The following is an 11,525-nucleotide window of genomic DNA, read 5'->3' as shown; positions in this document are numbered from 1 at the left end:
AGGGCTCTCTGGCCCACGCTGGCACGGACGCACTCCCGGGACCGGCGCGGGCAGGAAAGGCCCTGACCCGGCACAGCCCGGCCTGGGCTCCGTGGGAGGGAATTCGCTGACCAGAAAAATGCTGCTTTTGGCTAAAAAAGCTGCTTTTGGCTAAAAAAGCTGCCGGTGGTTTTCTGTGGAAGAGCTGGGGGCGCAGCCGGGTCTGAATTCCAGGCAGAGATAAATCCACCTCGGTTTTGGTTGGCGTTGAGACACGGACACCTCCAGAAATGAAACCAGGGGTTCCCCTCCAAAAGGTGACAACATCCTCGGCTTTATCCTCCCAAAATAACCCAAACCAGTTCCCATGAGCCCCACGGACTTTTTATTTTTAATTTCCCCTTCCAGAGGGGAAGTTTTTTTCCCAGCTGAAGGGGTTTTTTGGCAAAATCACCTGTTTTGGGGAGAAGATGGCAATAGCTGAGGGTGGCAGTGGGGAAGGCGCAGTGCAGATCAGCTGCATGTTAAAAAAAGGGTTTTAGTTCTTTAAAAAGAGACATTTTGGTTTTAAAAAGTGACATTTGTATCTCCAAAGACAACCAGACTTCCAGGCTGTCACGTCTGGATTCCCATGTGCCGCCAGTTTACAGCCCTGGCTGGTGTGGGAAGTAGAATATCTGCCTAAATATTGTAAAACCCTGGAATTTCTTATTTTGGGTGTTTTGATGAAAAACTCCCTCAAATTCTTCCTGAAACAAACAGGTGAAGGATGGTTTTCCCTGAGAGTGTCACGGGACAAACACTCAACGTTGCCTGAATCCAAAAATTAACAATTTTGGGAGAAGAAAATCATGGATGAAAGGGGAAAATCCCTTCCACACCTCTGCAAATGTTTGAAGCAAGATAGCAAGAGAATATTTTTGTTGCCACTGCAGAGCTGGTCCCCGGGATTTGCACAAGGTCTGTGCTCAGGCTGGAATTCCCAGGCAGCTCAGCACTAATCCAGCTGCTTTCACCACTGGGATTTGTTCCATTCCCAACAATGCAGGTATTGACACCCCAGAATATCTGTCAGATCACCTGGCTGGGGAGAATTCTGTGGAAAAGCTCCGGATCTCTGCAGGTTTCAAAGCACTTTTTGGCACGGGAGGTGGAGGCTGGAGGGGGCAGCTCTTGGAACCGCGGGAACAGCCCCGGATTTAACCAAAAAGAGAGGAAAAAAGAGCAATTTTCCTGTACAAGTGCCAGGATTTGGAGGTGACAGCGTCTTTAGGCGGATCCAGGCTGGTGGGCATCCCTAGGGAAATGTGGGAAGGTGGCTGAGATCCCACCTGGGTGAATTTCAAAGGTTGGAAGGAGGTGGAAGGAAAATAAAAGCGTTACCAGTGATGAAAAGTTGGGAGGGAAAGGAGGAAAAACATTTTTCCTGCTGAAAAAGGGGTGAGGAGCCATTCCTGCTTTATTGCTGAGGCCTGGGTTGTGGCCAGCTGCCGGGGGGAATCCCAAACCGGGGCAGTAAATCCCCGGAGCTCCAGGTGTGTGACAGAGACCCCCGGGCCCAGCTCTGCCCCGAGGAGTGCCCACCCTGCAGTCACCCGCTCCTCCTTCCACTCCTCGCCTCTTGGGACACAATTCCAAGTCTGGAATACCCAAAGTGTTTCACCCCAATGGGGCTGACAGAATCCAAAGCCAAAAGTTTTCACCTTAAAAAGAGCCACATGAGATAAAAAATGTATTTTGATGCCTCGGTAGTGGAGCTTCCAGCCCAGACAGGGAGAAGGAAAGGAATAGAAAGCTCTCCTGGATAATTCCTGTCTCTAAGCTCCCAAGCAGCTTTAAGCACTTGCAAGAGCTGCAAATGTCCAGAGAATAAATATTTTAAATCTGTAAACATGAGTTTTTGCTTTGGGAAGGCAGAATTTGGCCAAGCAGGGAGGAGAAAGCTCATGTGAGTGACTGAAGGTAGCGCCACCTAAACAGTTCCCCCTTTGTCTTCTTGGTGGGTCCCAAGCCAGGAATGATTTGTAGTAATTTGGCAAACAATTCAGAATAATTAACAGCTTTAGAAAATTGTTTTTCAGCAGGGCAAGTCTGTAAACAGACAGGACTGATGTAACCCGTCTCTGTGCTCGCATTAAAGAGCAGCTCTGCTTCCTAATCCTCTTTTCCTGCCCCGAAGTTAATCCAAATAATCGAGTATCCCTGGGACACGCCGGGAGAATTGGCGGTAGTAGGCAAGGCTGGGAATGACATCCCCTGAGGAAACAAACAGAGCTCTGGAGCTGTGCCCTGCTCTGCTGAACACCATTTGTATCTGTCCCATAAAATAACGGGATTCCAGTGCCCCGGCAGCCTGACGGGAGGACGGGGTGGGCTGATACTGACGGCACAGTACGGAGTTTTAGATAAACCTGGACTGACAGGTTGGACTTCCATCGCTTGGGTGATTTATTCCCAGACTGGGACGTTCCCCACGGGATAAGGGAACGGTCTCTATCAACAGCTTGGCATTTCTCCTCCTGAGGGCACTGGGTTTCCAGGAAAAACCCCAAATATTGCAGGGAATTGCTGGTGCCGACAGAAGCCCCAGAGACGCTCGGCTCTCCCGAGCCCACGGTGCCCACGAGCTCCGCAGGCTCCCAGGAGCTGGAATGTTTTCCCTTGGGCACTGAACCCTCACCTTGCCCGAGGGGCTGGCAGGGGGCTCTGGGGACGGTGGCACAATCCACAGCCTCTGCTTCCACCGCTTCCTCCCTCCTGCCCTGGGAAATAAAGCAAACACCAGAGAAAAGAGTCAGGGTTTCCTTCTCTCTTCCTTGAATAGAAACTGGAGGGGAAAGGCTCGAGTGTGCGGCTGGAAACTCCTGGGATTACGGAAAACAATGTGGGAATTAGGAGGTTTTAGCAGGAGGAAGAAAATAACGCCACTGCAGCTCAGCAAAACCAAGTTTTCAAGGTAAGCCCAGCGTAGCTGGAAGGTTCAGACAACCTCCAGGATCATCACGTCCATTTCAGGGTTGGATTGATGATCTTGGAGGTCTTCTCCAGCCGTAATAATTTTATTTTGTGCACATTAATAAGGACCAGCACACACATGAAAAGCCCTGAAGTGGAGGCAGCAGTTCAGCAGCCCTGGCTCGGCAAAGCTTCCTTCCCTGCCCCTTCCCTTGGCTGCATCCTGCTCCCAGGGCAGGAAACTGGGACCTGACCTGTGCTGGCTGCCAGACAGGAAAACACTTGGGTCAAGGAACCACTGCTGTGCCATCAGCAGCTTCAAGAATTTAAATTACTTGTCTCTAGACTCTAGAAAAAAAATGCTTAGCTTTGGGGAAGAGAACGGAATTGAGAAGTGAGGGGATTAGATAAACTTCCACTTTATCAAATTCCTAAATCCAAAGTTAATTAAAGGTCAAACGGCATAAAAAAGATGATTAAAAAAACAACACAAACCTTTCTGTAATTAGGAGTTATCAGAGCCTCAGCATGGGGACAGGAAACATTTGAGACAATTTCACTCTGAACTATTTATCCATGTGTGTATGTTTCAGACATCCATTTCTGCTGCACTGGGTTTCCAGTTTTGCTATTTATTTTTAAAATAGCTGTTAAAGCACATCAAGGGCTGTGCATGACAACATCAGGCATGGTGGTTCATTTAAAATTCAGTAAGAATGAAGTTGTTTCTATTGGTATCCATCACTGTTTCTTTAACTGAGTTTGAACTGGGATTAAATCAATAAATCTCCCAAAAACGTGCTCACTGCAATGGGATATTGACTGAAATGAGATAAACAAACCTTCTCAGCCCAGAAACAATGTTTCTTCCTGCAATTGACCATAGCAGCTCCTATTCAATGTAGACTCTGTAAGAATGGGACAGGAAATTACCTAAATGGGCGCAAACTCAGTGCAGAGAAGCCACAATTCCTCTTTAAAAAGGAAAAAAAGAGATCCTGTTCCTCAGCACCGCCGTAGATCAACAGATTATAAACACACAGAGGGAAGTTCACCTAAAGTTCTCATTTAACCCTTGCAATCTGGTTTTTCTCTGTTTTTACCTGATTTAACGAGTTCATTGGGTTTGTTTCCTACAATATTTGGGTTGGCAGGTGAGAACAGCCCAAGCCTGGAGTTTTCAGCACCTGTAACCAGATTCCCCCAGCCCAGCTAAAGATCCTTGTCCTCATTTAAAAACAGAACAGAGACAAGAAAAATCTTTATGTGGAAGTGTTAAATTAGATGTTTTTATTAAAATTGAAGTGGTTGCTGATGCCATCTCGTGGGAAATCCCAAATTCACCTTCCAGAGCAGCAGATGTGGCTGTTCCTGAGCCCTTCCTGACACTGGAAGTGTCGAGGAGGGAAAATCCTGGGGTTTTTTAGGGCAGTCCCATGTGGAGAGCGGTGTGTGGGGCATTGGCAGAGCATTGCTGGGCATTAGAAAATACGGGATTACTCAAAAAGAATTTGCACTTAGAACCAAGCTAAATGGGTTTTCCCTGTCACTATAAAGCTCAAGAACAACGGGAAACCTATTTATAACCTATTTATTTCCATCTAACATGGGACAGAATAAATAAGGAGTAATCTACACATCCCTTAGACCTGCTTGCTCAATGTTTACACAAAGCAAAACACTCAACACTGGCAGTAAAGAGCAAAGCAAACTATTCCGCTCTCAGGCACAGTCACAGGCAGGAATTCTCATTATTCCTGTTCCATCAGCCGAATCGATTTTCCCCAGAGCTGGCACAGGCCGAGCTGAGCACAGAGAGGAGCCGTACACTAGAACCACCTTTATTTACACCAGTTGTACGATCCTCCTCCCTCACCTCGACTGGTGAAAACATTCCGGGGCAGGAAGCAGCACTTGGGCGTGTTTGGCTACATTTCAGCACTTTTCCTTTCTTAAATACCCATCTGCCCTCTACTGGAGAGCAATCCTAGGGTCGCACTCGCCTCAAGACCTTACCCAAGGTGGTTTTGGCGTTTGCTTAAGGGAAGAGATTGAGAACTGTAAGAATGAAGACCGAGGTTAGACCTTTGTGGCGGGATTTGCTCTCTGGCTGAGCGCCCACCACACGGGGATCCCCCCTCCTCAGAGCCCAAAGATCGCCCCTCTCAGAGTGTCCCCCAGCCCCCTCCCTCACCGGGAGTCCTCCGAACCCTCACAGGGGTCCTCCCTCCTCACACCCCCCAAGATCGCAGCCCTTCCCCTCACCAGGGTCCCCGAAGCCCCTCACGGCAGTCCCGCCTCGCCTCAGCGGCCCCGGCCCCCTCACGGCGCTCCGCCCCTCCCGGGACCGCCCCCGCCGCGCCCCCCGGGACCGCGCCCCCCGGGACCGCCCCTCCCGCCCCTCCCGGGCCCGCCCCTCCCGCCGCGGCCTCACAAAATGGCGGCCCCGGGAGGCGGCGGAAGGATTTAGGACGTGCAACAAAAGAGTCCTCCGAGGCGGCGGAGAAGGATCGGGCTGGTCCCGCGCTCGCTCCGCCGCAGCGGGAGCTGTGGGAAATGTGGGAATTTCTCCTTCTTTTCCCCGTCCTTCTCCCGCCCCGGGGCCGTCGGGAGAGGCCGGGCAGGGGAGCGTTCTCCTCCGGCGGAAGGATATCAATCGGTCGGGCGCCGTGACGCGTCCCGGGATTAGATTCGGCGGAGGCGGTTTGCGCCAAGGATAAAATGGCGGCGGCGCCTCAATGAGGCGGGCTGGCTTGGCTGTCTTTTGGGACTTTGAAAATTAGGGTTTGTGAATATATATCTATTTATACGTGTGTGTTTTAGTAGTTTGAGCATACCCGTCTCCTCTGTGTGCCTTCCAGTTTAGGATTTAGCCTCTCTTAGGCTGCTAATCACCCCACTTTAAGGTTGGTACCCGCTTGGGTGCCCCTGACTTGCCCAAAATGCCCTTTTTTGAGGTAAAATTTGAGCACTGGGGCCTATTTCTTCTCTGGGGTGTTTTCCTGTGGGGCTTGGAAAAGCTGAAGTGTAATTAATATCCTTAATGTGCTTATAATAATCCTTTAGGCTTAATTTTTCCATGCTTAAGTCTTCCACAGCATGTGCAAAGACACAGAGGTGAGTTCTCAGTTCACCGTAAAGAGATGTGAGACATTTTAATGCTAAAGAACTTTATGTTAGTCTATGTGTCCAGAGGAATGTGTATGTTTTTAACTGATTTTATTTAAAGTTTCATAATAAATACTTCTCCTGCAGGTTTTCCTAGGTGGGAACACAGAAGTCAAAGCTCTGCAGAGGAGAGTTTACATTTTTCACCTCTGGTTTTACACAGATGGTTCAAAATCAGCACATTGGATTATTTCTGGAGATTACAGGAGAGCTGCATCCAATTTTCACAGTAGAATGCAGATTTTTTTTTATGATTTTTGCACATTTCTGGCACTTTTTAAGTGCTGTCTCAGCCTGCCCCCAGCAACATACCCCTCAACTCTCAGGATGATTTTGGGATGCTCTACATCACTTCATCCCAATCAAACCCAAAAAAAGCACATTCAATAAGACAAACCAACTCCAGAAAACAATCTTGGGGAGGGAAAAAAACCTGATTGAAAGCCAAAAATTATTCCAGGTTGGGTTTTTCCCCCCCATCTTGAGATGATGCTCAGGAATAAATCTCAGCAGGTGAAAATCTCCCCAGAGAAAACTCAAGGCTTCCACTCGAATGAATGCAGCATTGTCTGTTGTTGTTTTTAAAGGGATTGATTAAGTGGGTGGAAAACCTGAAATATTTTCATTTGGGGGTAAGATCAAACTAAATTCTCCATCTTTCAGCTCCGTCCCATCACCCTTCCAGACCCCGCAATGTACCCAGCGTCTGTCCCAGTCAGGAGCTGCACCAGGAGTAAACCACGTGGGACATAAAGGATGAGAAAAATCAAATTTGGGGCAGTAAACACCCAGCCTTGACCCCACCAAGCAAGGTCAGAGCACTTCCATGTCTGTTTACCCTCCTGGATATAATTTTTCCTGCTTGGGCTCACAGCACAAGGCTCAAAGTGATTATTTTTTTGTAAGGAGGAGGTTTGTGCTGATATCTTGGGCGCATCCCTGCCCCTTCCACCTCACATTCCCGAGGGGAAGGTTGAGGGACAAAGCGGATTTTTGAGGAATTGGGCCAGGGGAGTGCAGAGGGTCTCTGCTTCCTGCGAAAGCAGGGCGATTGCCATTGCTGCTCCGCGCCCCGTTTGCACAAATGAGTTTCTTAAAAAAGCAGATGAGAAACGAGCTGAGGAATTGTCACACAGGGAGGGGACAGAGCTGAGGAATTGTCACACAGGGAGGGGACAGCCGTGGTCACACTGACACGGGGTGGGGGTGGCACCGAACAGAGAGGGGCAATGGGGGGGCTGTTTCTGCCCCCTCCCCTGGTGCTGTTGCCCCCCCTTGCACCCTTGTGATTCCAGGAGGAAAAAGGGGAGAGGGGTCGGAGATTTTCGGGGAGCCCATCACCGTCAAGGCCGCGGCGAACTGCTGAGTGAATTAGCGATGGCAAAACTGCCCAGAAACCGAAAAAACAAAAGAAAACCAACCCAACAGCCTCCAAAGAGACAACAAAACCAAACCCTGGCATGCCTGGCGGGAAGAGAGAGAGTGGGGTGGTGAGGAGGGGCGGGAAGGGCTTCAAATTAAATCGAAATCTAAGGAGCTGATGCTGGCAATGGGAGCTCGCCAGAAGTTGAAGCTGTTGAACTGCAGCAGACTGTCCTCTTCCTGGGAGACGTCCTGGCTGCCCCGGTCCCCGAGCTTGCCCAGCCCTCCCTTGGGCTTGTAGAGAGCCATGTCTGCGAGCCCCAGCCCCTCCAGCTCGGCCATGTCCAGCCGCGGGATCGGCATCCTCCAGTAGATGAAGGAGTCGTACTGGCTGCTGATGGTGTCCAGCATTTTCAGGCTGTGAAGGGCGTGAGGGGAAAGAAGAGGGAGAGAAAAGCTCTACCAGAGACATGGGAGTTGCCCCGAAGTGGCCAGAAATCTCCGGTGTTGCCGTGCTGACCCTGATAATCCCCAGGGAGGAGCTGACGGTGGTGGAGGAGAGCCTGGGGTCCTGCAGGTTTGACTCTAGGCTGGGTCTAGCTGCAGGCTCGAGCTCTGCCAGAGTTTTATCCACAGCCTTGGGCACGGCCCTTCTCTGTGCTGTGATTTGGAGGGGGCCTAAGGGACTTGTCATGCCGTGCCTCAGTTTCCCCTATCCAAAGAGCCCGGGAGGGGAGGGCAGGGTGAGGATGTTCCCCTTCCCAGCTGCTCTGGGGAGCTGAGGTGGGAGAGCAGCAGCCAAAGGAACTCTTTTTCCACCGCCTGCACACCGGTGTGTCCCTCTCCCTGTGCTGAATCCCCAGGGAGCGGGCAGAGAGGGGGGGTCCCTGTGCAGCCCCCTCCCCCCCGACCCCACCCCATCCCTCCCTCCCAGGACCGAACCCTCTGGAAAGGGCTGGAAGGAGCCACACCCCACCCATCCCTGCCGTGCCCTCCATCCATCCCCGCTGCAGAATTCCCCCTGCAGCCCCACCCCGGTCCACCAAAAACTGGGAAAGAGCAGGACAAGACATGGATCAGCTTCTTCCGCGGCAGGAGCTGAGTCACTGCCTGGCAGGATTATGTCATTCACCTCCTCGACTGGCATCGGAGGTGGGGAAAAAGCAGACTAACCCAAAACATCCTCATTTTCCTGCTGATTCCCCGTCTCCAATCTCGGAATTCAGAGTTCTCAAGGATGATTCAGGCATACTTTGGATCGTGCCCTGTCTGTGCCATGAGGGCTGATCAGCTGCTAAATTTAAGGTTCTGGATGTCACTCAGAATCTATGAAAGGCTGCTGTGTCACCCCCTCCGGGTAAACTGAGCCACAGGACTTTAAAATAGTCTCTTCCCTGGGAATTTTTCCCTGGGGGTCCATCCCTAGGGATCTGTCCTTGAGTTTCTTGCAGCACAACAGCAGAGAATTACTAATGGTGAGGGGTGTTGCAGACATGGATTTTTAAGCTTCAAAGGGTCAAAAATTGGAGTTTAGCGACAAGAGAGGGGGAAAAAGAGTTTAGTGACAAGCAAAATAATCAAATACCCAGTAAGGGAGAAAACCCCTCTTGTGTTGCCTGTCACCCCTAAAAAAGAGCATTTCCCATGGGATCAGTGTGGTCTGCTCATCCCATGGAAGCAAAACCACCTTTATCCACTCAATCCCCACGGACTGTGGCTTATTTCCCCCCTCCAAAAAATCCCGACACCCCCCCCACCTGCACCCAAATCCTTTCCAGAAGGAAAATCATCCTCTCGCCGAGCATCCTCCCCGGCTCGCAGTCCTTACCTGCGGTGGGCTCACGGGTGGGCTCGGTGCCGGCCGCGCTCTTTGTGCCGGGGAGCCGCGGGAGGTGCAGCGGCGCTTTTGTCTGCAGGCGAGGCTGGGTCTGCAATGCAGCCCCTCGGATTGCCCTTCCTCGTGGGGGGAGGATGATGATGATGATGATGGCAGATGAGTCAGCGGCTCCCACCCGCGCCAGGGAGGGGGAGGACGGCAGGGGCGGAGGCGCGGGGAGGGGGGGATCCTGCGCGCTGGACCCCCGAGACGAGGGTATAAAAAACCTGCAGCAATTCCCAGTTCGCTCCTGAAGCCCTCAGATCCGTTTTGGGGGGAATAGCGAGGAATTTTAAGTCTGCAAGGAGCTGGGAAATATTTCTTTTACCTGCGTGTGAAGATGTGGGGTGGTGTGGTACCCCCAAACCTTGGGAAGGCACTGTGCAGATCAAACACAGGGGAATTTGGCTCAAAGAAACACAAAAAATGTTGGGTTTTTTTTAAAATCTGAGACTGAGGGTATTTGGTCCTAAGGCCACACGGCAAAAATATCCCAAAAATATCCCAGCTTTGTGGCCGTAGCCAGACGTGGGAATAGAAATAGAGGGAGACACCCAAAACTGGCATCACTGCCAGGGCTGAGGGGGGGCTCGCCCAGGGTGGGGACACCTCACACCCCACTTTTCCCCACAGCTGATGCTCAGTGTCAGAGGGGCAACAAAGAAAACCCCCGAGGCAACCCCTCAGACCAGGGAATCTCCCTGCCCAAGCACAACTGAGACCCCAAACACCCTTTTTTGGGGGCACAGACCAGATCTGTACACCTGACAGGCTGAGGGCAGCCCTTGCCCTCCTCTCCCTGGGCTTTGCCTGAGATCAACATTCCTTTGGTGCTTTAGGGGTTTTTTTCTCCCTTTTCCTCCCCGTTCCCTGTGTGCAGCTCATTTCTGATGGTGCCAAGCAGTTCGGCTTTCAGCCAGACTGTTTGTGCCTCCTCCTCTCTTCCTCCTCCTCCTCTTCCTCCTCCTCCTCCTCCTCCTCCTCCTCCTCTCCTCCTCCTCCTCCCAGTGCTGTCATGGGCAAAGAGGATCCCATGTTCCTGCTCCAGGATGGTCTCAGCTCGGCCCCTCCAGCACTCAGGAGAATTCCAGCTGGGAGCTCTTTGGAGGAGGATGCTGAGCCCTCCAAGGGGTTGAGCTGCTGTGTTTTTGGGGGTCCCCCAGGCCATGGGGCGCAGCTTTGCTGAGCAGCTTCATAAGAAGCTGGATGTCACCTGTGCCCTTCTCTGTCACCTCTCACACGTGACAGCCCAAATGTCCCTCTCTGAGAAGGGGCTGAACCCCCAAGGAGATGGAGCAGTGAGGGCACTGCTCTGGGCTCTGGGTTTTGGGTTTTGGGAGGGCTGCAAGGGGGACAATGTCCCCTGGCAGCACAAACACCAAAAAAAGAAAAAAAAAAAGGGCTCTTCAGCTGAAATGAGGTCACAAACACTTGGGGTATTATCAGCCAGGGCCAGCCGATGGCTGGGGACAGGCGTGGGACAGAGACCCGGCTGGGTGGGGACAGTGCTGCCTTGTTCAGGATTCCTGGAGTGGGAGCAGTGGGCATGGCTGGGATTTGGGGGCTCACACAGGAAGGGACGCTCTGGGGCTCACAGCAGGCGTGTCTCCTGTGTGGGACCCTCCAGCTGGCTTGGGGACCTGCAGGAGGGGACACCCCAGAGGTCACAGGCCAGTTGGGCCAGTGTCGGGAGCCAGGGGATTGTGTCAGCAGCTGTGGCAGGACCGTGGTGGTGACAACAGCCCAGCAGATGTTGTGCAAGCAGAAAGGAACCGAGCTGGAAATGGTGAAAGCACTCAGCACCGGCTGCAGGGTGTTCCGGGGGTTCCCACGCCTTTGGGCACCCCACGGGCCCTGGTGTTTCCGTGGGAAGAGCGGGCAAAAGGCTCAAAGGGGGCAAATGGGAGCATAACCGGGACTTGCTGGGGACCCCAGTCTTGCCAGGCACCCCCTGGGATTCTCCCAGCTTTCCTGGAAACCCCAAGCTTGGGACCCCCAGCCTTAACAGGACCTCAAGAACCCCCAGTCCTGATGGGACCCTGGAGATCCCCGTTCCTATCGGGATTCCCCAGCCCTTCTGGGGCGCCGGGAATCTCCAGCTCTACAGGCCCCCCGTTCCCACCGGGACCCCGAGCCCCCCGTTCCCACCGGGACCCCGGGCCCCCCGTTCCCACCGGGACCCCCG

General features: G+C 52.4%; 3 protein-coding genes across 11 annotated transcripts in view; 1 reads left to right on the top strand and 2 right to left on the bottom strand.

Annotated features, from left to right (window-relative positions):
- Nucleotides 1–12: 12 nt before the first annotated feature.
- Nucleotides 13–5,642, bottom strand: LOC107214662. Of its 9 annotated transcripts, none has more exons than XR_004500259.1 (4): nucleotides 4,811–5,170; nucleotides 3,777–3,842; nucleotides 2,660–2,741; nucleotides 13–1,682 (listed from the first exon to the last, which is right to left on the bottom strand). XR_004500259.1 is itself a non-coding variant. In XM_033519801.1 (4 exons), the coding sequence occupies exons 3-4, from the start codon at nucleotides 3,816–3,818 to the stop codon at nucleotides 1,815–1,817; spliced, it is 969 nt and encodes a 322-aa protein (XP_033375692.1). In that variant the 5' UTR covers nucleotides 3,819–3,842; nucleotides 4,811–4,992; nucleotides 5,369–5,642; the 3' UTR covers nucleotides 1,695–1,814. The 9 variants fall into 9 exon arrangements, 6 of the variants coding, with proteins under 6 accessions (XP_033375692.1, XP_033375694.1, XP_033375691.1 ...); XM_033519801.1 differs by lacking the exon at nucleotides 13–1,682 and adding an exon at nucleotides 5,369–5,642 and having other exon boundaries at nucleotides 1,695–2,741; nucleotides 4,811–4,992; XM_033519803.1 differs by lacking the exon at nucleotides 13–1,682 and adding an exon at nucleotides 5,369–5,642 and having other exon boundaries at nucleotides 1,695–2,741; nucleotides 4,811–4,971.
- Nucleotides 5,643–6,105: 463 nt separating this feature from the next.
- The window catches only part of CDC42SE1 (CDC42 small effector 1), a 10,138-nt gene continuing 4,718 nt past the window's right edge, over nucleotides 6,106–11,525 (top strand). The window contains exon 1 of the mRNA XM_019008964.2: nucleotides 6,106–6,914. The gene's annotated coding sequence lies outside the window, so the exon portion shown is untranslated. The remainder of the gene's footprint in view (nucleotides 6,915–11,525) is intronic.
- On the bottom strand, nucleotides 6,137–7,879 carry MLLT11 (MLLT11 transcription factor 7 cofactor). Its single transcript, XM_015650256.3, has one exon. The coding sequence runs from the start codon at nucleotides 7,873–7,875 to the stop codon at nucleotides 7,615–7,617; it is 261 nt and encodes an 86-aa protein (XP_015505742.1). The 5' UTR covers nucleotides 7,876–7,879; the 3' UTR covers nucleotides 6,137–7,614.

This window comes from Parus major, chromosome 25LG2, assembly GCF_001522545.3.
Source record: "Parus major isolate Abel chromosome 25LG2, Parus_major1.1, whole genome shotgun sequence".
Taxonomy (NCBI): Eukaryota; Metazoa; Chordata; class Aves; order Passeriformes; family Paridae; genus Parus; species Parus major.
This window is presented reverse-complemented; position numbering and strand designations above follow the sequence as displayed.